At 47.4% G+C, this 26,151-nt stretch overlaps 1 protein-coding gene and 1 long non-coding RNA gene across 4 annotated transcripts; one reads left to right on the top strand and one right to left on the bottom strand.

The window, feature by feature from the left end:
• Positions 1–756: 756 nt before the first annotated feature.
• Positions 757–5,794, bottom strand: LOC107204434. Its single transcript, XR_004497469.1, has 3 exons — positions 5,636–5,794; positions 5,316–5,408; positions 757–1,307 (listed from the first exon to the last, which is right to left on the bottom strand). It is a non-coding gene; the product is annotated as an uncharacterized LOC107204434 (long non-coding RNA).
• A 119-nt stretch (positions 5,795–5,913) lies between these two features.
• On the top strand, positions 5,914–25,905 carry L3MBTL2 (L3MBTL histone methyl-lysine binding protein 2). Of its 3 annotated transcripts, XR_001521766.3 has the most exons (18): positions 5,914–6,009; positions 7,411–7,678; positions 7,881–8,014; positions 8,690–8,813; positions 9,776–9,855; positions 11,173–11,290; positions 11,614–11,748; positions 12,422–12,510; positions 13,992–14,223; positions 14,931–15,010; positions 15,600–15,704; positions 16,836–16,983; positions 17,814–17,896; positions 19,583–19,817; positions 20,573–20,638; positions 21,568–21,690; positions 22,554–23,728; positions 25,083–25,905. XR_001521766.3 is itself a non-coding variant. In XM_015628654.3 (17 exons), the coding sequence occupies exons 1-17, from the start codon at positions 5,959–5,961 to the stop codon at positions 22,661–22,663; spliced, it is 2,181 nt and encodes a 726-aa protein (XP_015484140.1). In that variant the 5' UTR covers positions 5,914–5,958; the 3' UTR covers positions 22,664–25,905. The 3 variants fall into 3 exon arrangements, 2 of the variants coding, with proteins under 2 accessions (XP_015484140.1, XP_015484141.1); XM_015628654.3 differs by having other exon boundaries at positions 22,554–25,905; XM_015628655.3 differs by lacking the exon at positions 20,573–20,638 and having other exon boundaries at positions 22,554–25,905.
• The last annotated feature ends 246 nt before the right edge of the window (positions 25,906–26,151 follow it).

The raw sequence follows: 26,151 nt of genomic DNA, 5'->3' as shown, positions 1-26,151 counted from the left end.
CTCCTGACTTAAAGGAGAGCAGAAAGCAAAAAAACCCCTGTGTGTCGAATGCCAAGACAGCAACCTGGGATTCTTTAGATTTGCAGTCTCCAAAGTAAGTTTTCCTCTTCCTTCCCTGCCACCAAGCAAAGCCTAGTTTTGCTTTCAGCCTTGGGGGACTTCTCAGGATGGAACATAAATAAAATTCCTTCTGACCATATACAGGCTAGTGAAGTGAAAAGTGTGCCCAGCCTTCTGACTTGTATGCTTTTAGTGAATACAGCTTTAATTTGTGCTCATTTGTGCATTTGAGTTAGCACACAAACGTGGTTAGAATTTCCTGACCTGCATCAAAGCATCTGAAGTGGGGAAGTCCTGGGACCTTACAGAGCACGCTCCAGATCTCCCAGTTTCAAATGCCAACATAGAGACTTGTTTGAAAGATGCCATGATGCATTCTGTGCAACAGCACAGCTGCTCTGTCCCCGTTTGTAGGTGCTGACTCTGAGTCAAGTTCAGTTTTTGAGGTGGTGTGGATGATCTATAGTCTTAAATTTGTATAGGGTTTATTTTCCTGACATCCCCCCACTTCTGCTTTCCCTGGTTCTACTGGAGAACCAGATCTCACCATTTGGGGAACTATGGCTGTTTCAAGTAGTAGGAGGATTTCAGAGCGATGACAAGATAAGGTTGTCATCTCTGTCTCTCTTGCCATGTAGGTCGTTTCACTCCTGTTTATTAGACTCTTGGATCAGCAAAAAGAATCCACACGCAAAGTTCTAGCAATCCAATCAGTATTGATTGTCCAGTTACAATGATGCTAATGGTTATACTCAAATAATGTGTAGTTCAGTGAGGTAAATTTTCTAATGTCTGACCTTCCAATGTCGCAGCTCTCTCAGCCTCTCCCCATCTGGCAGAGGCTCCAGTCTTCACATCACCGTGCTGCCCATTTGCTGAATCCACTATGCCCATGCCCAAGACAATGTTGGTAGCAATCACCTAGTCATTAATAGCAAAACGAGCTACAACAGCTCCTGGCAGGCCAAGACAAGCCCAGGCTAAGCCTGGCAGAGCCTCACATAATGCAGAGCTTGTGGCCTCTTACTGGCAGTGGCAGCACCATGACAAGGCTGAGGTAGATGATGTGATGGTGACAGCCATTCCCGCTTCTGTTTCATTTTTCCAGCAATTTTTCCGGTGTATGATACGCAGTTTCTCTGAAAGAAACTCCATCTCCTGTTTCCAAGATGGTCTTTTTGCTGCTTTCAGTTTCAGCCAAACTCAAGGACTCCAGTGCATCATCTCTGGACAGTCTGGAGCAGGTGCTGTAATGAAAGACAGCAGCAGTCAGAAGAGTGCTCCTAAAGAGCAGTTCTGCCTATGTGATGAGGCTTCCTACCCTAAAAATGAGCTTTTATTTGAAGACCAGACACAGGGTGCTGTGTCTGGGCAATGTTTATTTTTACAAACCCTCTCATCAGCTGCCTTCCTACAATACAACGCTGGAGTATCTGCCAGTTTGCCCAAGGAGCCATTTCTTCCCTCAGCTTGTCAAAGCAGTGTGCCATAGATCCCAGCCTAGCCTGGCCCCTGAAAGTGTAAAAGCACAACATGCTCTATCCACAGAAATTGTAGCAGCATCTGTGCTTGCATCATGGCTGGAGAGCTACTGAGCTGCTGTGTCAGCCTTGCCGGTGTGGCAGGAGCATCAGCATTTGCCTGCCTGACTGCAATCTGGCATTTTGTTTCAAAATGTTTTGATGGTTTGCTCAAGTTGCCTCAGTTGCAATCCCTTAGAACAGGGTCTTGGTTTTAACTCTCCAGCAGGGGATATTGGATGTTTAGAAAGGAAACCTGTTCCATGACTGGTGCTGTGGGTAGCTGATGGGCAATCAGCCATGGCTCTGGTCTACTCTCCCTGTTGTAGGGAGTGTGTGGAGAAATTACTGTTGGCACCATCTCCCTCAGTCATCTTTAAAGCCCTTCCTAGCTCCTGGTGAAGCTGGCACAGCTCAGACTCTGGTTTTCCCCAGGTGTTCTGGGTGGTGGCAGGCTCTGGCATATCTTGGGAGCACAGAGCTATGTGGGATGCAACCACAAGCACTGGCAGTGGGTATTTTGCTTCTCCTCATGCCTCTGCAGTCCCCAGTAAGGTCATTACCAGAAGAAAGCTCGTTGCCAACCCTGCTCCTTTGGTTGAAAGTGCAGAGCTTCTGTTGCCCTGAAAAGAAAGGAGTCTTTTGTTTTGTTTCCTCTTCGCATTTACTTTTCATTATCTGTGTTGTCCCACACCAGTGTGGCACTGAAATGAGCTCCAGGACAATGTTGTGGTTACCAAAGCTTTGGGAGCCATACAGTGTGATATCTCACCAGGCCCATGGATGGAAAACCAGGGCAGGCTGAGGTGTGACCATCCAAACTTCCAGGGCTTGTAACCACATTCATGGCCTGAGTTACAGCCATCAGATGTTAGAACTCCAAATTAATGAGTTAAAAAACAAACAAACAAAAAAACCCAAAAAACCTCAGGTGCTCTTCTGTTTGCCTGCTGTTATCTCAGTTGGAGCTTGTATTGAAGGATTTAAAGCATTTTTTTATCAGGTGGGCCCAATTCTCCCATGTCACCACAAACAGTGAGAGAGCCCTTAACTGGGACTCAGGAAAGGATGTGTAAAGGGATTTCCACCTTGGTAAACTGCTTATTTTGTGTCAGGCCTTTTGGATGGTGTAACATCTTCTGCCATTACCTGGATCTACTGATCCAGGCTGCCCTTTCTGCTGGGGAAGGTGACCTGGCAGGACATGGTGGTGCCCTATGTCTTCCTTGAAAAGCTTACAGAGGGATCAAGAGGCAGCATATCTCAGCTCTCAAAAGCCAGATTTCTTGGGGGTCTGGGATGGGATAAGCACTTCAAATTGAGATTTATCTCCTAGGCAGTTAACTCTTCCCTCTCCTTGTCAGAATAGCCCTGGAAGTGGGTGTAGTTGCTTTTTGGGGTTTTGTTTTGGTTTAGGGTTTTTTGTTTGTTTTTTGTTTGAGGTTTTTTTTTAATTTGGACAAAAATTATTTACTGTTTCATTAGTATTTGTATGTAAAGTTGTGCTGACATATTTTGACAGATCTAATGTGGTAGTAAAAGAGCAAGGAAGGACAGGCTTACTTAGGATTTGTGCCCTTAACTGGGTTGCCTGTTGGGTCTGGGGTTGGCTTATTTGTTCACCATACAAACTATTAAATTACTATATCTATTGTACAGTGTAACTTAGTGACAAGTGGCTGTAAATGTGGAAGAACATCAGTGTAACATTAAGGATGATCTGACAAGGGTTTTCTGCAAGATCTGAGAGGTCTAGAAAACAGCAGCCTCTCAAATCTCCAAGTAGGCTGTTGCCTGTTCTTACATAGTGCAAGACATGCCTCTCTTCATTTCACAGTTACCTCAGTAAAATTAGTCTGCCAAAGGTTAAGCAGAATATGTTTTCTTCTATTATTCCTTCTGTTTGCTTGTTGGTTTTCCAATCTCATCTACCCTATTTTCCTTTTTCAAAGACAGTAATGTGAATGTATAGTCAAGGCTTATGTATCTATAAATACTTTTTCTTCAAAATGGTTCCCTTCACAGTCCTCATGACAGAAATTAAACCCTTCAATGTCTTTTGGTTATTCACAGTGTCAGCTAGGAGAAGCCTTAAAAAAAGCCATGTGCCACTGCACACTGCACTTCCCACTGCACACAAGAATTTGGGTGTCCTGTAACTGAATGGCTGCCACTTAGTGCTGGAAGTGAAAAAAGGCCCCTGGAGCACCAGGATTCTCATGAGCTCTTTGAAATAACAGAGTAGAAAACTGAAAAAGGAGGCTCTGGAGAAGCAGCAGAGGAATTTATGAAGCCTGGGGACCTGGAACATGAGCTCTGCATCCCAGAGCATGAGTGATAGGACAGTGCCAGTAGACAAGCACAAAGAGCCAGTGAGACAATTCTCCTCAAGGAAGTTTTGGTAATGAGGGACAGAGCAGATGCTGAAGTACAAAAGCTGCACACCTTGGAGCTGAGTGCCTGAGGAAGCAGCCTGGCCCCCTGTCCTGCAGCAATAATCCCTCCCATTGCAGCCAGGACTCCTTTGGTCATTGCTCCTGACAGCAGCCCTTTGATGCTGATCTTCCTGCAATTTTTATTGCAATGATGTCAAAACACAGACCAAGCCCAGAACAGCAGTACGGAAGGAGATGGGAAAAGTGAAGTCTAATCTAAGTGTTGGGTTTTAGTTACCTGAGATTGTCAGTGCTGTTCTCTCCCTGAAGAAAGAAGTTGGCTTTATAGAACTATCATGATTATTGTTACATAACAGAGTTTTTATTATTGAAAAGAATATAAGTATTCCTCAATCAAATTGAACTTGATTAACATTAAAACTAATTTATTTAAATGCTATTATTTATTGAAAAGGCTTATTTAGAACTACAATGAAAATTGAACAGCTGTGGTGTGGGCACTGCCTTTAAGCTTGTTCTGTGTCAACACAGAACTTGTTTCTACTTAAGCTTTCAAGAAGCCTTGAGCCAGCCTGTGTGTGACCTAACGGAGCAGTGCTGCTTATTCCACTCTGGGAAGGGAGCAGGGGATGCACACCAGTTATAGCTCACAATGTGCTCCATAAAGATCATTGCAGTAGAAAGACTTAATGAGCCTTTAATTTTGTATTGTGTCTTTTCTGGAAACAGCTTTGCTGTCTGCCGTGCCGTGAAATGTCTAGCATTTATAAGGGAGTAACAGTCATTATGATTTATTTCATTATTAACTATATTATTTTAAAGGAATTTTCTATTTTTAACATTGCTGGAGGATTGTTTGGAAAACTTGAATGTGGAGGATCCCTGATGCTATGGAAATTTGCTGATCAAGTTGCAGACTGGTTTTGCCAGCTCCCTGACACTGTCCCTCTGTAATTAGGCTGTGACCACTACCCTGGATTCTCAGTGTGTTTCACATGGATTGTGACACTCCTTTGTGTTTAGATCAACAGGCTGTAGCCTCACGTTAGAGCCTTTGAATTGTGTGGAAGAGCAATCCATGTGTAAGGTAAACCTTCGGAATGAACCTTTTCTATGCTGCTTTACTCCCACCTGCAGTTAAGTCTGTACAGCTGTGCTTCACACGTTATTTGTTCAGCCACTCACTACAAAGCCTGTACAGACTGGGAATAGACTAAGAATGCACTCTACAGCTTTTTTTTTTTTTTTTTTTTTTTACCTCCTACAAGGTCAACACAGTGACAGTGGTAACAAAATAAATGGGGTAGGGTGGAAAATAGAACTGCCTCCAGGGACTTACCTTTACATAAGCTTCTTGACAGGCGAAGAGCTGGGATTGTCCAGCCTGGAAAAGAAAAGGCTCTGGAGAGACCTCACTGCAGCCTTCCAGTACCTGGAGGGGGATTATGAAAAGGAGGAAGATGGACTTTTTATACGGGCATGTAGTGACAGGACAAGGGGCAGTGGTTTTAGACTGAGAGAGGGCAGGCTGAGATTAGAAACAGGAAGAAATTCTTTGCTGTGAGGGTGGTGAGGCACTGGCACAGATTGCCCAGAGAAGCTGTGGATGTCCCATCCCTGGGAATGCTCAAGGTCAGGTTGGACAGGGCCCCGAACAACCTGGACTAGTGAAAGGTGACTCCGCCCTCCGCAGGGGTTTCGAACTGGATGATCTTCAAAGTATCGTCCAATCCAAGACATTCTGGGACGGAGTGGGCTAATCCCGAGCTACAAGTAAGAACGCAGCCGGGGAGGCGCCAGCGGGGCCCGGCCTGTTCCTGGGCGGGACCGCCGCGAGGCGCCATGGCCGCGGGAAAAGAACTACAGCTCCCGTCGTGCCCCGCAAGCAGCGCGGCGGGAACAAGCTCCCCGCTGATTTGCTGTGCTTTCAGCTGCTCTCGCCAATCAGACGCACAGCTCGGGGGGGGACGCTCTCCACGCGCATGAGGCGGGCTGGCGGCGTCCCGGGAGCAATGGAGCGGGACCGGGGAGAGGTGAGCGGAACCGGGGACGGGACGGGACGGGGACTCCGCTGGGGCCCAGGATGGGCTGCTCCTGGAGGCGGCGGTGGGTCCGTCTGATCCCGGCGGGATGGGCCGGGATGGGTCCCCCTCAGCTTCCTGAGGAATCTCCAGATGATGCTGCCCTTGCCTGGCAAGGTAACATGTCCGCAAGTTTCACTCACCTGTTGTGGAAGATGGTGCTCACGTCCTACGAGCTAGTGTAAGGTGCACCCACACAGGGATTAAAAGGCGATGAAAATACTTAGTTTTTAGAGGAGTTCAGGCCTTTCAGACGTAAGGAATGCTGTCTGAGGGCCTGGATCCGCAGGAGAGCAACTTGTTGTTCAGGGAACCTTGGGAACTTGGGAACCTTGGGTCTGTTTTGTGTGAAAGCCAGGGAGGGTAAAGCAGGGAGACAGCAGTGAGTGAAGTCTGACCTTTCTGTCCACGTGTCTATAATGATAGTGAGGAGCTGGGGATCAAAGGGAATTTAGCACTGGAAGGTGATGGGCTTGCTGCTGATCTTTTGTTGTTGCCCACTTGGAGGAACAATTGTATCCTCCTGCCTCATGTAGCTGTTTGAATCTGCCTTTCTGTTCCATCACTTCCTGTCCTGATGTTGACTTCTTGCTGCTCCTTCATGAGTTGCTAACACATTTTCCCAGCTTCATTTGGGCTTGTTTGGAGCCTGGCTCAAGATTCTTCTAGTCTGAGACACACTGTTTTTCTTTGCTCTTTCTTCAGTCTGAGCCTCACAGGTCTTCTTCTGTAACAGCAAGGACAAAGAGCTAGTGAAGATGTTTAGCTGTGGAGGCATCTGGTTTTAGGCAAAAACCTATAGCAAATGTTCTGCCATCCTGCTGGTGCAGTTTCTAAACCAAGGTCAGCTGTGGACTGTGAAGTTTCCAGAGGACATGAACTGTCTCCAGGATTGAGTTGGCCCTGCTGACTTCCAGGCTGTGCTGGTCTTGTGAGCTGTGGTGGCGGGAATACGTGGCTTGTGCTGTGTTCTGGAAGTCTCATGGTGTCTGCACTGCTGTGCTGTGCAACTGTGTTGGCAGGAAAATTGCCTGGAAGGACACAGTCTCATCTGTCCCTCATCAGCGTGGCAGTGCTGTGCCCTGTATTTCTGCATGTTCCTCAAGCTGGTTTTTTCCCAGCTACAGCCCTGTGGTACTTTCCTCTTAGGAAGCAGCCTGCGGAATGCCAGTAACGGGACCTGTTTGGGGGAAGGTGTTCAGAGTCCTGCCTTTGGGGTTGTTATGTGGACTCTTTGCTCACTCTGAGGCCACTCCCTGGCCCAAGAAGGGCCAGGCCCTAGCAGCAAAGGCAGGTTTATTGTGCAGTGGAGTATAAAGTCTCTATTTTAAAGCAAACTGGCTCTATTTGTAGATGGTGTCTGCCTTCTGCCACAAAACTTCATCTTTGGAGCGGGTGGAGGAAGAAGGCGATGACGATGAGGATGATGATGAATTGGACATCTTTGGGGGTTATGACAGCCTCACATGCTACAACAGCAGCATGGGCAGTGACAGCAGCTCCTGTCTGGAGGAGTCTAGCGATGATGAGGTGGCAGACCGGGAAGCTGGAGAACTTTCGACCTCTCCAATGCACCAGCCATCCACAGGCCGGCTCACAGAAGACAGTGGCTCCGAGCCAGGTACTGCCTGTGCTGCCTGAAACATGTTTGGGGGCAGTGAAGGGTGTGTGGCTGCACCTGGGGATGCTTTGGGAGCAGCTTTGGATTCAGACTGCATTTTCTAGGCTATGTGGGGGATCTGCTCTGTATAATGACTGTTAGCTGGTCTCAGTTCTGTCCTTGTAGTGCATTGACTCTGCTCACACTTTTGACCTTCTTCCAGCTGTGTGCGAAATGTGTGGGATTGTGGGCACCAGGGAGGCTTTCTTCTCCAAGACCAAGCGTTTCTGCAGTGTCTCCTGCTCCAGAAGCTACTCCTCAAATTCCAAAAAGGCCAGCATCCTGGCCAGACTGCAAGTGAGTTAAAACCTTTCCATCTGGCTCTCAGGCTCCATTGTGCTTGCAGGCTGTTGTCATGCTGGGGGACTTCAACCGCCTCTATACGTGCAAAAAAGTAGCATGGCAAGCTGTAGGTAATCCAGGAGACCCCTGGAATGCATGGGGAATCATTTCTTAAGCCTGGGAATAGACAGCTGTGGCAGAGGGAAGGCAACAGTAGATGTGATGGTCACCAAGGTAAATAAACTAATTGGGGATGTCAGGACTGGAATGGCTCCAGCTGCAGTGGTCATGCATTGGTGGAATTTGCAATCTTGAGGAATATAGGGCAGCTAAGGAGTAAAGTCACACTCCTGAACTGAAGGCAGCCTTCCATCTCTTCAGGGAGATTCTATAATTCTGTGAGCTTTCCTGCGGATGGAGCAGGATGTGCCTGCATGTAGGGGTAGGTGATTGCTTTCTAGTTAAATATAAGACTAACATTCCCAGTGGCTTCCAGCCTGACATCCCCAGAGAAGGCGTGACAGCTTAAAAGCGGTTCTGCCTAAAAGCTGAAACAGGACACACTATTTCTTGTTTCTATGAGCATTAATAAATAATGTAGTAACCTGAAAATTGTCCCTTGCACCCCTGTTGCAACGGGTGACTTAGTCTCCTGTGCCATTAATGTTTCTAATGTTCCTTCTTTTGTAGGGGAAACCACCAACAAAGAAAGCTAAAGTTCTGCACAAGGCATCCTGGTCAGCCAAGATTGGGGCCTTCCTCCATTCGCAGGGCACGGGACAGCTGGCGGATGGGACTCTGACCGGTCAGGATGGTGAGTGTAGGTGACATGTGAGGAGGTGCAGCTGCTGGAGTCACAGAAATGGGGACACCATGAGGGCAGAGAGCTCTGCAGTCCTCCTCCTCCTCCTTTCTGGTACACTGCCTTGTATGATGTGTGTGGATCGCTCTGACATAGGCTGGCAGAACACAGGGCACATGTTTTTTTTCCTCTTCCTGCCCATCCACTTATTGTAGCCTTATCCTCACTCCTCATACAACTTGACCTGGAGCATAAGCTCTGTGATCCCAGTCCCACAAGGTGCTGGCTTCTGCTGGCAGAGGTGACTTAAAGGTGTCCTGCTTCTCCCAGCCATCCACTGCCCCACTGCTCATGGGGAGTTACATTTGCGCCAAGTCACTCACTGATAAACTTGATCATGAAACAGTGACTGCAGCTGAACTAGCAGCAATTTACTGTGTTAGGGAAAAGGGGAGTGCTGGGGAATGGCAGCAGCAGGGACTGATCCCTGAGCAGACTGCTGCTGGAGCAGAGCTGTAGCCTTCACAGGAGTGACTGTGGGATTAATCTCTCAAATTAGTATTTCTGATTTTCCCAGCACCCTCTGGGAAAGCAAGTACTGCTGAAATGACCGTGCAGTGTCGCTGCTGAGAGGCAAAGATGTGAAGTGGTTTAACCCTGAAAGGTTGCACTCTCCCTGGAGTGCTTAAGGCCTGGGCTGGACTTGACCCCTTTTATTGCCCTTTCTGCTCCCCCTTTCCAAAAGCAAGTGACAGAAAATACTGATTAATAATATATTTTGCCTCTTGTGGAGGTTAGTGACCATGCACTCACACAGGGTCTAGTTTCCCACCAGAAAAAATGCAGTGGAATGTGTAATCCCTGTGTGCTGTGTCCTAGTGCTTGGAGACTGCAGGCTGTAGTCCAGAGGTAATTGATCTCTGTGCCTGTTCTGTGATCTCATCTGATTTTTCTGTTCTGATGTCTGCTTGTAGCACTCGTCCTGGGCTTTGACTGGGGAAAGTACCTGCAGGAGCACGGCTACAAGGCAGCTCCTGTCAGTTGCTTCAAACACGTGAGTCCTACTTTGCTGTGCATGGCAGGGTGCACGGGGGGTGTCACATGCATGGGGCCCCCCTGTGCTCCTGTGGCAGGTGGTGAGCAGGGGCCCAGCAGGGGGTTATTGAGATCCAGCTGATGCAAGGAAAGGACTTGGGGTTTCTTGCAGCTGAGAATGGGAGTCTCATAAAGGGTCCAGGAGTTGGAGGGAAGGAAACAGAAGGGGACTTGATAGAAACACTGTTGGTAGTGATGCCTAAGATTTTTAGCTTTTTATGTTTTTCATGTATTTGTAGCTTTGTAGATTGCTAAAGTATGGCTGTAGCTTCTAGTATTTTTCTTCCCTACATTTAGAAACAATAAGCTAACCTTAGAAACATATTCAGATGTGTTTCAATACACATATTGTAGTCTTATTCCAAGAAGAGAACCAGCTACTAGGATGTTCTATTTTCCAACCAGAATCTGAAACAGACATAACAAAACTGGGGCAAAAGAAACCTCTGGAGTGCTTCCAGTGGGTCAGAATCCCAGGAATTACTACCTTACAACTAACATTTTAACATTAATAATTAGTATTTATAATATACTAATTGACTAACCTTATAAAAAATGTAGAATTACTATACCACATGTGATTTTTGCCATATTGTGTACCTGAAAGCTTTCAAGTAAAGGTTTGCTTTTATATTCAATCTAATATTGTTGGGAAGATCTATTTTCCAGGCATCAGTAGCGCTGGCTCAGTGCTGACTGGGGACAAAATTAGTTCTGACTGAGGATGATAGTGGGAAGCTAATTTTGCAGTTTGTATGGCTGAGTACAAGCACAGTTTTGCAGTTTGTATGGCCTAGGGTGATGTGCAGAGAGGAATTCTGTTTATGTGAGCCTGGCGGTAGCTGCCCCTCCAGCATTTCCAATGTTTTTAAGACTTGATATATTCCTTTTGAGGCTTAATAATACTGACAGCATTTCATTTTTCTTGAGGATAAGTCAGGCAGACATGGCATTTTTATTGATCGTTTGGTATTTTTATGCCATAGAGGAATGGCAGCAGCTACTTTGGAATAATAGGACATCTGGCAGTGAAACAGTAAAGTATTGCTATATGGTATTCTGCCTTTTGGGATCTTCAGTGAATATCCCAGTGAGATGTTTGGGACAGTTCAACTGTATTTTAAGATGTTGACAGATCTAGGAGGGCTAAGGCGTGCAAGCTTGTGTATAAGGTGAAAGTGTAGCTGCCTAAGACATATCTCTGAAAGTTAGAAGGGCCTGAACCCTGCTGTGAATTCCACATCCCTCTCCCAACATGGCTGTCTCAATCTTTCAGGTGCCACTCTTCGATCAGTGGGATGATGTGGTGAAAGGTATGAAAGTGGAAGTGCTGAACAGTGATGCTGTGCTCCCCAGCCGCGTGTACTGGATTGCATCCGTCATCCAGATTGTAGGTAAATCTCCAAAGTAATCTTTGACAGCTGGGCACAGCTAAGCTCTGAGGGAAGCTTTAAAGAGCTGAGTGTAGATGGTCAAACAAAACAGCAGCTCTTTGGAGAGCTGTTGAGAGATTTTGGAACAGGAAATACCATGGTGTGGGAGTGAAAGGAAACCAGCACATGGTTCCTCTTCTGGTTGCTGGGCAATTTGCAAGAAAAGTTGCCAGAGAAGTTCTGGTAACCTGTGCAGAGCTCTGAAGGCCATGTGGTGGGTACTAAGCCTGTGGTGCCAAATTCTTGGCCTCTAATGCCTTTGGCTGTCTGTTCTGTCCTGGCAGGATACAGGGCCCTTCTGCGATACGAAGGCTTTGAGAATGATGCTGGTCATGACTTCTGGTGCAATTTGGGCACAGTGGATATTCACCCCATTGGCTGGTGTGCCATCAACAGCAAAATCCTGGTACCACCACAAAGTGAGTGTGGGGCAAGAGGGGTCAGCATATGCCTGGGCATGGAAAAGCTTTGGTTTCTGCCTAACATGTGGGGACAGGTGCTCCCACTGCATGTAGGACTACAGTTCCATCTGTGCTTTGAGTTAAAAGCAGCAGTCTGAGTTTGGGAAGCTGGAGACTGCTTTGATTGCTCCCTCTGCATCTCATTGACCTGGGGATGCTGCATTCAGAGCTGATGTCAGACTTGTGGGGGCTAATGCAGGTGGCTTTTCTTCCTTCTAGCCCACATGGAGGCTGGACTTGAACTTTGGGGGAACTTTTTGGTCCTATATCCTGGGCAGCATCTCTGGTAAGTGCAGTGGCTCCAGTCCCTGCACAGCCACAGCTAGCTGTTCAGAGAAGGATGCCAGTTTAGTGGAATTCTGGCAAGCTGAGATTTGCTTGGTATGGCTCATGGCTTTTGCTCTATTACCACTTCCTCATCTAGATCAGTGTAGTTGAATGTCTGCTTGGCCCAGTTCATTCTGTAATGGTGATCCCTTCAGTCAGATGTGGGGGAAAGCTGGCAAAACAGAGTACAGAATCTGAGTGTGAAGAAGGCGTTTTTGTACTAATGGACTGTTAGAGAGATGAAAGGTGTGATGCTATAATTATTTTGGTCATAAAGATGGACTTTTTCCCTGCCCATATGTAGCTATCCATGCCAAGTACACTGACTGGAGAAGTTACCTCATGAAAAAACTGGTGGGAGCTAGGACCATCCCAGTGGATTTCCACATGAAGGTAAATGTGGGAGGCTGCCATTTCGCATGGGGGAAATGAAGCTGAAGTCAAGACATGTGCTCAACGTGTCTCTTCTGGTTCTGGTCTGTGTGACTTTTGTGTGCCTTGAAACCTGAGCAGGGGCAGTGAGTGCTACCACATGCTCCTAAGAGAACTGTCATGATACTGTGTGTAATGGATGTCACAACCTCCATGCCCTCTCAGCACAACAGTTTCTGCTTTGCGTCACAGCAGGCTTTAAAAGCTGTTGTCGCATGGTCTGCTGGGAAATACTGGGGATGATGTTTGGCTTTTTGCTGAAGGGAGAGGCCAGTGAAGCTCCAACCTGGCCTTTTCCTACCCTGCTTCAGTGCCAGGGAATAGCTCTGAGAGTCAAAAAACTTTGCCTTCAATGCTGGTAGCAAAGCAGCCTGCAGGGAATGAGAAGGGCACAGGCTTCCTTTAAGTGCCATGGCCTTAGCATCTTTATAGCTCTCATGATTGTTTTTGTGTAGCCTGCACTGAGCTTAGTTCTTGTTAGAGGGAAGAGGGAATTCTGTGGCTAGGAGCTTTGGAAATGGCAAATAGACAGTCCCAGAGACAGCAGGCAGGAAAGCAGGTGATAGGCTTTTTTGTGTGCAAAGTAAGTGGTGACCCCGAGCTGGAGATCTGGATGTAGCTAGTGATTCGCATGTTACTTCTCAGAAAGTTTAAGAGTTAAGTTTGTATCTGCTTGTTCCTGGGCCCTAGCTTGTAGCTGGAAGGGAAGTGGTGAAGGGAAACAGACATTGCTTTGGTCTTACTCCCCATAGCATCTCTGCTCCCACTTAATAAACGGGAGGTGGAACTATCTTGGGATCATAGTTCTAAAATGCCAGGGGTTCTATAAACACCATTGGGCATTTGTGGATGAGTAGGGCAAGGATGTATGAGCAAACCAAAGGTCTCAAAAAAAGTCAGAAGGCAGCCAATGACTCCACATACCTGTGCCTTTGGGTCAGTCTGCAGAGTAACTGGCTTTAGATGTGGAGTTTGCAGGTAGATCATCGTGTAGTTCAAACTCTGATCAGAATAAATATGTGAAAATAAGAACCCGACCTCTTTTGAAGTCAATCCTGTTGCCCTTTGGGAAGCTACACCTCTGACTAATTGCAGTCTCGAAATCCTTGTGATCTCTTTCATGACTGAAAAAGGCATACATAATGCCTTACTCAGCTCCTTGTGAACAGAAGTTCTCATTGGGAGCATTCACACAAGGTGGTGGCTGGCTGGCTGCTGGCTCTTATGAGGCCACATGACAAAAGGGAGACCCAGGCTGTGTGTGCTCAACTACACTGTCACCTAGGGCTGCCAGCTATCTGTACTCCCAATGAACCCTCTCCTATGCATCCCTTCCTAGTCAGCTTTGGGCAGTGCCAGGATGCATGTCTGTGGGGGATGTTGTTCTCTGAAGCGTTTGGAGAGCTGTGGTTGATCTCACCTTCTCTGTGGGTTGTTGCCAGATGGCAGAGAGCATGAAGTACCCATTCCGTCAGGGCATGCGGGTCGAGGTGGTGGATAAGAACCATGTGTCCCAGACACGTATGGCAGTGGTGGACACAGTGATTGGGGGCAGACTGAGACTCCTCTATGAGGATGGTGACAGTGATGATGACTTCTGGTGCCACATGTGGAGTCCCCTCATCCATCCTGTGGGCTGGTCACGGAGAGTGGGCCATGACATAAAGAAAACAGGTAAGGATCAGGCCACTGCAGTCGTCTTCTGATTTGCTGATAACTGCCTGCACCCTGCTTTGACACCAGTCCTGACATGCTGGGAGTGAGGCAGTTGCCTCAAGACCTAACAGGTGAAGTCTGCTTAGTTTTGTGTCTCCTGTTTTTTTATCTGGATAAAAGCCCTGTGATCACAGGTCAGAACAGGGGACTGTAGGGTTTCTTACCTGAAACAGGCAGTCTGTTCTGTTAGTGTGGGAATACAGACTTTGCAACATGACAGATGTTTATAGTCATTTTGAGGAAATTCATGCAGGCTTCTGTAACACTGGATGCCATCAGGTTGTATTTTTCTGGACTTTACCAAGAGGAATTGCTGATTAGCTTACTCTGGCAAGGTAAAAGACAAAGTAAAAAGCACTGCTTGAGCTCTGCTGATTCTTTTGGTTGTGTCTCCATTCCTTGCTGCCTCTGCCTGGTGATAACATATGTGTGTAGAGGTTTTATCAGTAGAGCTCAGGAAGCTGAGCTATCTGCTTTTGAGCAAGCCCTTCATCACAGCCTATTTTATGAAAGGTGTAGAGGGACGTGTTCTTTTTATTAAATGGTCTCATATTGAGGCAGTTTATAACAGTTAAGCTCTCACAGGAAAATTAATAACCAGTCTATTTTCTAACTGCAGTTGCTGCAGGTTTTTTACTTCTCTGTGTTTCTTAATTTCCTCACAGAAGAAAAACGTAATGACATGGCAAACCATCCCACCTTCCGGAAGATTTACTGTGATGCTGTCCCCTATCTGTTTAAGAAGGTAGGACAAGTCTGCCTTTCTGTGGGGGTCACAAAGAGGGAAGCAGTGATAGCACTTCCTTGCTTGGGCATACGTGCTGCCATGTGGGTTGTTGAGGGATGGCTTTCTTATAGCTAAGGGCAGTAAGGTCTTTGGGGTGTCAAGGCTGTTGTTAAGCAGGACCAGGTCAAAGGAGAAAGCTAAAAGAATGAAAGGACAGTGATGGATTGAGGGACTCAATTGAAGGGCAAGCAAGGGAGCTTTGAGATGGAGAAGGAAGAGGATTGCATGGGAGAGACCAGTTCTGACAAGGAACTGGATCATGCTGGTAAGGACTGAGATGAGAAGGAGGCTTGCTTTGTTGTGGAGCAGCAGTTGGGCTTGGCTCTCTGACTGACCAGAGTCGTGGTGAGGGGTTGCTGACACAAAAAAGTGTTGGTTTGGCTGCCTCTTTGTCTGTAAGAAAATATTATTAAAATATTTTTGCTTTCCCCTCCCAAGTTGAGCCAAGTGAAGAAGTTCTAATCCTATTTGCATTTGCTGTGCTTGGTGTCAGGATGGGACTGTCCCATACCCCTGGCAGCACATGGTACACCAGAGTCTCCCTTAGGTACGAGCAGTCTATTCTGAAGGCGGATGGTTTGAGAGAGGCATGAAACTGGAAGCCATTGACCCCCTGAATCTGGGGAACATCTGTGTGGCCACTGTTTGCAAGGTAAGTTCAGTGGGCCTAAGGGGATTGGCAGAGTTTGCTTGAGATAATGCAGCTTCTCCTCAGGTCTTTTTGAATTAATGAGACCAGGTAGGATGTAGCATGGGAGAACAGAGAGGGCTGTCAAGAGAGATGGACAGCTGTTGTGTGGAGGGAACTGGGGGTTACCTCAAAGGTCTAACAAGCTGCTGTCCGTGTGTACTGAAATGGACAGCATGAAGATGAGCATGCTTGTTCTGCAAGATAGTGCAGTGTGTGTGACTGGCAACCACCCTCTTTCTACCCTTGGGCATGCAGTAGGGAAGATTCGTTCTCCAGTTCTGAGTGCACAGAGAGACCCCTGTGGAAAGAAGGGAAGAGTTGTGGGGTGACCTCCATGTGGGGAATGGCATGAGGAAGCTGAGGATGGATGTGTGTCCTTCAGTGTCTTGATGAGGTGGTTGTAAGCTCTACTCTTGTGCTAGTGTAGAGAAGTAAATTCCTTGCCCATGTTTCCTCAGTGAGGTGTGTTGAACATTGAAAGTATATCCATCTGGGCTTTTCGTGCTTCCTCAAAAAGCTGTTTGCCCACAGAGAACCCAAGCTGAGGACTTTGAGACCTCGAGTTTGCCAGTGGGATGCTAGGAGAGCTGTTTATGTTTAAAATGTTCCCTTCAGCCACTGATTGGAAATGGTAGAGTTTAGGACAGGCATGCCTACTGCCTTTGGTAGGCGCTGATTGCCAGTGAGTGACAGGATAACACAAGTCTTGTTGCTATACAAGGTACCAATTCCAAGGATGGTGCTCCTTACCTTCTATCCAGTAACTAATTCATGATCTTGCTGATGGAGAGGGTTTTTGGGCTGCCAATAAAGTGTTTCTGGGGGAGAACAGAGCTCCTCACCATTTAAGGCTTTCACACAGTCCTTTCACAAGGCTCTTAGTGTTGTTCCCAGTCCTGCAGAAAGTGCTGCTGTGGGGATTATCTTGTGTTGACTAACATATTAGGAGAAGCTTGGGGCATATAACATTGCATTTTACTGTCTAGTGGCAATTGTGATTGATATTTGGGGACTCTTGAGAGAATCTTTTGCGAGGAGGAGAGGCTTTAGAGCAAGTAGAGCTCTACACTCATGCCTTCACTCCCATCTCAGGTTCTCTTGGATGGGTATCTCATGATCAGTATTGATGGAGCAACATCTGATGATGGCTCTGACTGGTTCTGCTATCATGCCTCCTCACATGCCATCTTCCCTGCTAACTTCTGTAAGAGGAACAACATTGAGCTGACCCCTCCAAAAGGTGAGATTTGGACTCTGCCCTGTGGTACAAACCTGCATGCAGAATTTGATGGGTGGTGCGTTTCTGAGAAGGGTCAGGTTCAGATAAATCAAAACAAGATCCCAATCTGTTTGTTTTTCAGGGAGACAGGGCTCAGAGAGCCAGGCTGTTTGAGCTCTGCCCATATACCAAGTTTTATTTAGCTTCTGGCAGATCGGTGGGAGAGGTGTATGATCCTCAAACTGAACAGAATAAAAGCTTTTAAAGGACAAGGAGGGTGGGAAGGGATAAGTGGAGCCATTGCTGCATGAGTCAGTACTTAAGTGTCCAGAGCTCTGTTCTTTTCTCTGTGAATAGATCTGACATGAGTATTTCTTCAGACTCCTAAGAAGACGATCACCCTAGGAGTGTTTTTGCTTCCTCATCTAGCCATACCCAAAACGGCCTGCTCTGAATTTCTGTGTTGCAGCATTTTTGTGCAGTGCTGTTCCATCCTCCTTTGGTATTCCTGTTGCTGGAAAAAGGAAAGATTTGGTTTAGTGGTGTGTTTTGAATATACTACGTCCTACTTGCTGCTGGTCCTTGCCTTTCTCTCTGGTCTGGGTCTATGGCTGACACAGATGTTCAGAGCTGCAACTTGCACTTTTCTGTATTTGTCTGCTGGAGAGGGGTGCTGGACTCCCATGGAATCCTTGCACTAGGTTCATGTCCCAGATCAGGCTGTATGTGCTGGTTCATTGACCTGCTCTGCAACCAGTTGCTGTGCCTCCTTACTGCCTATTCTGTCTTTTGTCCCAGCTGGTCAACCCAGTGATTGCCTTTTCACCTTTTGGTGTTTCTTCCTTCTGCAGGGCATGATGCAAAGACATTCAGCTGGGAACGTTACCTGGAAGAGACAAAATCAAGACCTGCTCCATCACGGCTCTTCAACACAGTGAGTGCTGACAGGAAGAAATGATGTGTAGGGATGCTTGGAGCAAGCAAGGAGGAGTGCAAGAGCTCTGGCTGTCACAAGATCACTGAGATGGAAGTGACTTCTTGTCCAACACCCCTGCTATAGCAGGGTCACCTGTAGTAGGTTGCTCAGTACTGTGTCCAGATGGATGGAGACTCCACAACTATGTGGACAACCTGTGCCAGTTCTCATTGGCACTTATGGTAGAACGTGTCTCCTGATGTTCACAGGGAAACTCCTGTGTTTCAGTTTGTGCCTGTAAACTCTGGTCCAGGCACTGGGCACCACTGAGAGGAATCTGGCTCCATCTTTGCACCCTGATCTTAGACATTTATATACATAAATAATGTACCCCTGAGCCTTTTCTTCTCCAGGATGAAGTCACAACTTTCTCATACAAAAGATGCTCCAGTTCCCTCATCATCTTCCTGGCCCTTTGACTCTCTCCAATATATCCACATCTCTCTTGTACCAGGGAACAATTCAGGTGTGGCCTCATCAGTGCCAAGCAGAGGGGTTGGTCAAGAGCAGTGCCATTGATCTGCTGAGAACAGGTTACCATTAGCCTTCTTTGTTCCAAGGGCACATCCCTGGCCCATGTTCAACTTCATGTCCACTGGGATTCCCAGGCCCTTTTCTGCCACACTGCTTTCCAGTTAGTCTGTCCCCAGCTTGTGCTGGTGCCTTGGGTTCTTCCTCCGCACGTATGGGGTCCTACAATTTCTCCAGCTTGTCAAGGTGCCTCTGGAGGGCAGCACAACCATCTAGTATATTCTGTCTCTTTTACCAGTTTTCTACCACAACCAAGCTTGCTTGGTTTGACATGACACTGACATAACATGTCATCCAGATAATTAATGAAGATGTTGAATAGCATTGAATCCAGTGTTGACCCCTGGGGTAAACTGCTAATTACTAGCCTCCAACTAGATTTTGTGCCACTAATAACCATCCTCTGGGCTCAGTCACTCAGCCAGTTTTCAGTCTCTCTTGCTGTCTCTGCACCCAGCCTGTATAGTTCAATCATCTTTAAGAGGTTCTTATGGCAGACAGTGTCAAAAGCCTTCCTGAAGTCAGGATAGACAGCATGCAGTATACACAATATATGTAGTCTCTGCTGGACTGCAATTTGCTGATGGTCAGCACTTTAAGGAGAGCTTAAAGGCCTAGGAGTATGTGCTCTCCAAGTTAGGACATCAGTGTCCTGCCTTTGTGGGTCCCTCTGAGTGTCACCTGAGATTCTGTAGTGTTTCTGTGAGCTCCAGGCTCCTGGTGGGCTCTGCATTGCTCATTGCCTGTGGATGTGTGGCTGGCATATTGGGTGGAGGGTGGGAGCTGCTTTACATCAGCAAAACTGCTGCAGTGCCTGGGCCTATGCTGGTCTTTCTGATTTCCTAGGGGTATGTCATGTAATTGTTTGACTGTATGCTCCTGAACTGCTGCTGCCCCCACATCAGGATCTTGCTTCTAAAGGCTGGGCTGAGATTGACTAAGGACACAGTTGGCCTTGGATCTGTTTTTGGATCTATGGGCTTGTTGTCTTGTCTGCTTGCTTCAGGTGGGAGGCCAGCCTGTGTGAGAGTGGTGTTGGCCAGATACGGGTTTGGACTGAGTGCAGTGGCCTTAGCTTTTCTTTTTTCACGTTTCCATTTTTCATGCACCCAGGACTGTCCAAACCATGGCTTCAAGGCAGGCATGAAGGTGGAGGCAGTGGACCTGATGGAACCCCGGCTCATCTGTGTGGCCACAGTGAAGCGTGTAGTCCAGCGTCTCCTTAGCATCCATTTTGATGGCTGGGACAACGAGTATGACCAGTGGGTGGACTGCGAGTCTCCAGATATCTATCCTGTGGGGTGGTGTGAGCTGACAGGTTACCAGCTTCAACCACCAGTGGTTCCAGGTGAGTGAAGATTTTACTGTGGTTTCAAATGCTAGAGATAAAGATTTCCTTCCTCCTGCTCTGTGAGTGGCTCCTTTGATTTTTGGGCCTTGGAGGGAGAAGCAAATGGCTTCCTTGATTTGCACTGGCTACTGTAAATCTTCCTCTGTTGCCATGTTCTAGGAGTTGGCAGAGGGAGGAGCCTGATGGGGAGAAAACAGCCTGTGTTTTGAGGTTGGCTCTGTTCCCCCACACCAACACAGAATTAATTACTCCTGAGGAAGCTGGGTAGAGTTCCAGGTGGTCCTATCCCTGCACAGCTCCCTTTTATTAAGCATATCTATAACCTTAGACAGATAGCAGCAGGAGCTCGCCCCATGCTCCCTTTTCTTATCCACTCTCTGACTCTGTCTGTAAAAGGTAAGAGCATCCTCTCAAGAGTTCGTTCCTTCCCTTGTCACAGGGAGGCCACTGCCTCACCTTTGCAGATATTTTCCTTCTTGTCCCAAACTACAAATCTTGTTTCTTAACTGCCCCTACCAAGTCTGTACTGGGCCTCTCTCCCCTGTGCTGCCCCAGCCTGTCAGCCTGGGCCCTCACCTGGAAGCACAGACAGCAACTGCACAAGAGCCTTGCTTTCTCCTCAGCTGGTTGTCTTGGGAAGAGGGCTTTGGCTTGGGGGGACGGGTATATCTGTTTCTCGCTTATGTCACTTCATCCCAGTTACCTACTGGTTATGGGACTTGGCTTTCGTTTCCCTCTCGTCTCCATGACAGAGCCCACAACTCCAGCGAAGGCCAAGGAGGTGCCCAGGAAGAAGAAGAAACCCTATGGAAAGAAGAGTGAGTGATGCTTGATTAGTGCCCTCCCGCTCGCTCGCAGGCTGGGCCCAGTTAGAGGAACCCTGTCCATGTCCCATCAGAGCAGGAGAGAGAGGCCTTGTCTTGCTGTGGATGCCCTCAGCTGGCTGTGGGTTTGCCAATACAGCTTCATCCTTCTTACCTGTCCTGTTAGCTAAAGAGCAGTGAGCTGTGTGTGGGAAGGATCTGTTTTGCAGTCTGTTTTCTGTTGGCTGAGGTATATATGGCACTTGCTTCCAGGTGTGAGGTTGTGCTGCTTTCCCTACTGTGTCTGTGTTGGAGGGAGATGTTTGCTGCAGCTGGAGGGTAACTGGAGAGCAACTCTGCTTTGTGCTGAGGGAAAGAAGGCCTTAAGATGGCTGAAGACACCAATATAAACCATTTTATTGTTTCATCTTGTCATTGTTGTTGTCATTGTTGCAGTAGCTGTGGCAAATCATGTAGACAGACAAGAAATTCCTTCCTAGGGGGTGGAGGGGAAAGGACTTCTAAAGAATATAAAGATTTTCAGCATAAATAAAAAGGTCAGTTAAAAAACAGAACATTATGGTTACAATGTCTGTGCCTTGCAGCAAATATACTCATTGCCTAGGACTAGACCCAGACAGGTAAGCAAAGCTGACTCCACACTGATTCCAAGAGGACCTGCTCCTTGGAAGTTAAACACATGCTGAGGTGCCTTGCCTTGAATGAAGGAGATCATGAAGGAGCATATTTTGAGATGATGACTATAGATTTTTTTCTCCAGTAGGCTATTTCTGTTGTATAACCAGTTGGCAGCTAATGACCATGTAGCTTTCTGTTCAGTTGTGCTGGTCTCTGGCCTGTGGTTTCTCAGAGGAACAGGGTTGCTGATTTTCCAGAGGAAAAGAAACACTCTTTTGCTCATACTTTGTTATCCCTTTGTTAAGGAAAAAAGTTACCTGCCAAAGCCCGCAGTGTCAAGCAGACTGTCAAGAAGCCTTCTGCCACGAATTCAAAAAGAGAAGCAAAAGCTGCCAGCCAGGCTTTGCCAGAGCCAGCACCTGATGAGAGTAAGGGAATGAGTTACTCTACTCTGCAGCCACATCCACCTCTCCCAGTACACCTCTTGGCCACTAAGTCATGGGTGCCCTCAGGCAGGAAAAGGCAGCAGCATTTTGTCAAATGTCCTTCCCTACTCCTCCAGAGACACTCCAGAGAGTAGAAGAAAGCATTTTCTTGCTTTTGCTGGAAAGGTTTGTCTCCCAAGAGAGTTTGGTGGAACCAGGACTGCTCAATATCTCAATGCTGCTAATGCCTGCTGTGGGCCTGGCTGCCCTGCTGAGCAGTCTGGCTGTGTGAGGTCAGGGAGGAGAGACAAAGTGTCAGATGTTGCTGACATGATGAGGATGTGTTGCAACCTCTGGGTTGCTGTCACATCCCAGTCCCCATAAGGGCTGTTTCAGCACGTGAACACAGCCTCTCCTGCTGTGGTGACTAGAAGAGCAGCTGGCTTACCTGCCAACCCTAGTGGGTAGGGGGAAGGAGGGTGGGTGAGGTGCCTTGTGCACATGGGTATTGGAGAGTCATGAAGGTCCCTCTTGTTCATTTAAGTTCCCCCATGTGAACCCAGACAGATTGAAAATGGACCACACCAGCTTTTCACCCCTTAGGAACTGTTCTTGAGAGCTAGCAGCTGAATGCTGCAAGGGTTTAGTCCTATCCTGATTGCTGCTGTGGCATAACATTGATTTGCAGTGGCATAACAGGGCTGCCTGTAGTGAGGGACCCTCAGGAAGTGGGCTCACCCCAGGGCCTGGGGCATTTTGAGGACCTGTATGGACAGAGCTGGTTTGGAGATGCTGCAGGTAATGCAAGTCAACATGGGTTGATTGTATTTATTTACTTTTTCCTCTGTCTGTCTGTCTCTTGGTAGTCATTGCTGTGCGGGTGAAAGAAGAAACCATTGATCCTTCAGATGCAGAATTTGGAGAGACAGAGCTTCCTGTTCCCATCAACAGCATAAAGCAGGAGGACACAGACTGATCTGGAGCATTCCCCAGCTGCCCACAGCGGTTTTACCTTGTGGCTCTTTAGGGAAGGTCCTGGCAAAGGGAAATGGGACCAAAAGGGCCTTCCTTTTGTAAAGCAGACCACCCTGCAGCATCACAGCTCTGCTTTCCTGGTGTGCAAGAAAATTTCCCCTAGATTTGTAATATTAAGCCCTGGGAAACAGCAGAAAGACTGCAGGCTTGCTGAGGAGCATGACCAGGGTGGCTGCTGTGGTTGTGCATGCCTGATTTTGAAGGCACCTTTTGGAGCAGGAGCTCAAAACAGGGAAAGAGGCAGCCAGGGCACAAAAGGCCAATTTGGGTTCTTGGCTGTGGCTGGAGATGACGAGCTGCTGTCCAACGTGATGAGTGCAGGACGTATCAGGAAAGGAGCTGCCCCTGTAGGACTTCAGTGCTGTACTCTCTGGTCTAAGCACTGTGAACCCCAAGAAAGTCAGGACAGGAAGAGTGGAAAGAGGTGAAGAAACAGAAGGAGATGATGGTGCCTGCTGAAGAAGTGAGACCTTTTTTCATAGAATCATAGAATGGTTTGGGTTGGAAATGGACCTTAAGAATCTCAAGATCCTCATCTAGTTTTGATACCCCTGCTGTGGGCAGGGACACCTTCCACTAAACCAGGCTGCCCAGAAACCCATCCAGCCTGGCCTTGAACACTTACAGGGATGAGGTATCCACAACTTCCCTGGGCATCCTGTTCCAGTGCATCATCACCCTCACAGTAAAGAGTTTTTTCCTAATACATAATCTAAAACTACTGTCTTTCACTTCAAACCCATTCCTCCTTGTCCTGTCACTACTTGCTCTTGTAAATGGTCTTGTCCCATCTTGCCTGTATGTTCTCTTCAGGTAGCAAGAGACTGCAGTTAGGTTACCTTGAAGCCTTCTCTTTTCCAGACTGAACAATCCCAATTCTGTCATCATTTCCTCATAGGAGAGGTGCTTCACCCTTTTAATCATTTTGGTGGCCTCCTCTGACTTGTTCCAACAGGTCTATGTCCTTTTTGTGCAGAGGACCGCAGAGCTGGATGCAGCACTTCAGGTAGGGTCTCACCAGGGCAGAGGGGGAGAATCCCCTCACCCTTGCTGTCCATGTTGCTTTTGACGCTTTCAATCATCTCTTGATGCTTGATTGGGTTTCTGGGCTGTGAGTGCACATTGTTGGGTCATGTCCAGCCTCTCATGCACCTGTATCCCCAAGTCCTTGGTAGGACTGCTCTTGATCCCTTCATCCCCCAGGTTGTGTTGATACCAGGGATTGCCCCAACTCAGGTGCAGCACCTTGCACTTGGTCTTATTAAGCCTCATGAAATTCCCATGTGTCCACTTTTGAGTCTGTTCTGATCCCTGTGGATGGCATCCCATCCTTCAGGTGAGTCAAGAGCAGCACTCAGCTTGGTGCTATCTGCAAACTTGCTGAGGGTGCACTTGGTCACTTCATCTGTGACATTAATGAAGACACTAAATAACACAATTGGTCCGAGTACAGACCCATGAGGGACACGACTAGTCACTGATGCCCATTGGGACTCTGAGCTGTTGATCTCTATCCTCTGAAGCTGACAATCCAACCAATTCCTAATCCACCAAACAGTCCACCCATGGAATCCACCACTCCAGTTTGAAGGGAGTAGTTGTGGGGGACTCTGTCAAAAGCTTTACAGAAGTCCCCCTGGCTCAAGAAGCTGACCTCCATGCATTGCAGGAGTCTCCTGGACTGCCTGCAGCTTTCCTTGGTACTTTCCCAATACATGTCAAGGTGGCTGAAGTCCCCCAACAGGACTGGAGTGTGTGAGCACGGTGCCTCCTGTAGCTGGGGCAAAAAGGCTTTGTCAATTGGCTCCCCTTGGTCTGGCAGCTGTAGGAGACCCCAGCTGCAAGGTTCCTTTTGTTGCCTCAGTGTCTGATTTTTACCCACAGTCTTTCAACCTGTTCATGGCTGTTCTTCAGAGACAGCTCTTCACACTCAGTGCACCTCTAGATGTAGAGAGCAACCCCTCCACCTCTCCCTCCTTTCTGTCTCTTCTGAACAGCTCATGGCCATTGATAGTCACACTCCAGTCACACAATTTGTCCCACCAAGTTTCAGTAATGGCAACAAGGTCATAACTTCAGCCTGGTGGCTTCCAGCCCCTCCTTTGGTTTGTTTGCCCATGCTTTGGTGTAAAGGCACCTTGGCCAGGCTGCTGGCTGCATCACCTGCCTAGTGGAACACCCCTTAATTCCTTTGAGATATTTCCTGCCGGTATCCTTGTTGGCTTCTTTTACCTCTGGATTCCCTGACTCACTTCTGTAAGACTCCAAGTGTGCTCCCCTGTGTCTGCTACCTCTAAAAGTCACTTGCAGAGAGACTTGCTAGTACCCTGTCCCTCTAACCTTTTCATACCATCCCACAGCTTGCCAGGGAAGAACCTGAAATTATCCCACTCACGTCTGGTTTAATCAAGCAATTGGATTACCCACAAAGGAGTTTAGGAGGATTCACCACAACCATAAACACCTTCAGTGGTGGCTCTTTGATGCTCACGTTAAGGGACAGTCAAGGAACACCTTTCACTGCACTGATTGATGTGATCTACACCCCAGAGGAAGCCATGGGACTTTGGACTTCACCTGCACGGAGTTCCTTAGTTTAAAGCCCATCTCACCAAATTAGGCAGCTGCTGCCAAAAATTCTCTTACCCCTAATAGACAGGTGGATCCCATCCTTCTAACATGTTGCAATCATTAAAGCACACCCACAGTAATTTTACAATCACTAAAGCACACACCATTGTCTCAAAAGCCAAAACCTTCTCCGTGGCACCAGCCTCAAACCCAGATGTTCATCCACACTGTGTCTGCTTCTGCCTTTCCTTGCTTTTAAACCCAGAACTGCAGAGGACTTGGAGCATGGTTTGAGTTTTTAATTTTTTGAACAGTTGTACTGTAAATTTGATCTACAATCGTACCCTGAAGCCCTGTGACCAACTTCAGGAAGAGGCCTAAGGCTTGCATATTGCTTTCCAGGCCACCAATACCCAGAGTTAGTCAAAACATATCTTTATCTGTGAATTTATCTTTTAAAGCCTTTTCAATTTAAGCAAACTGCTGGGGCCTGGGGTCCCAACCTCTGCAGTCATGGGGAATAGGTTAAGCACATTGCTTATCATGGGATTACTTATGGATCACTGATCAAATTCTGCAGGAAATAAAAAGGCTTCCATGTGCATGTTTTAATTCTGAGGAACTGCTGGGAATCAAGGCAACATTTTCACTAATAATTTTTAAGCTTTCTAGCATAAGATTTGTGCCAGTGCAGGATCTTACTGGACGGTGCTGGTTGTAGTCCCACTCAGGGTTCTGTTATGATTTTGCAAGCTGGGAAAGTGCTCTCAAAAACAAAACCAACCTTGTGGATATCAACTTTTCCATGAGGCTGGAAGAAGCCTTGGAAAGAGGCAGCAAGTATTTGGCTTCATTGTT

This window comes from Parus major, chromosome 1A (assembly GCF_001522545.3).
Source record: "Parus major isolate Abel chromosome 1A, Parus_major1.1, whole genome shotgun sequence".
In the NCBI taxonomy this organism is placed as follows: domain Eukaryota; kingdom Metazoa; phylum Chordata; class Aves; order Passeriformes; family Paridae; genus Parus; species Parus major.
The sequence above is the reverse complement of the archived record's forward strand: the minus strand, read 5'-3'. Positions and strand labels throughout refer to the sequence as shown.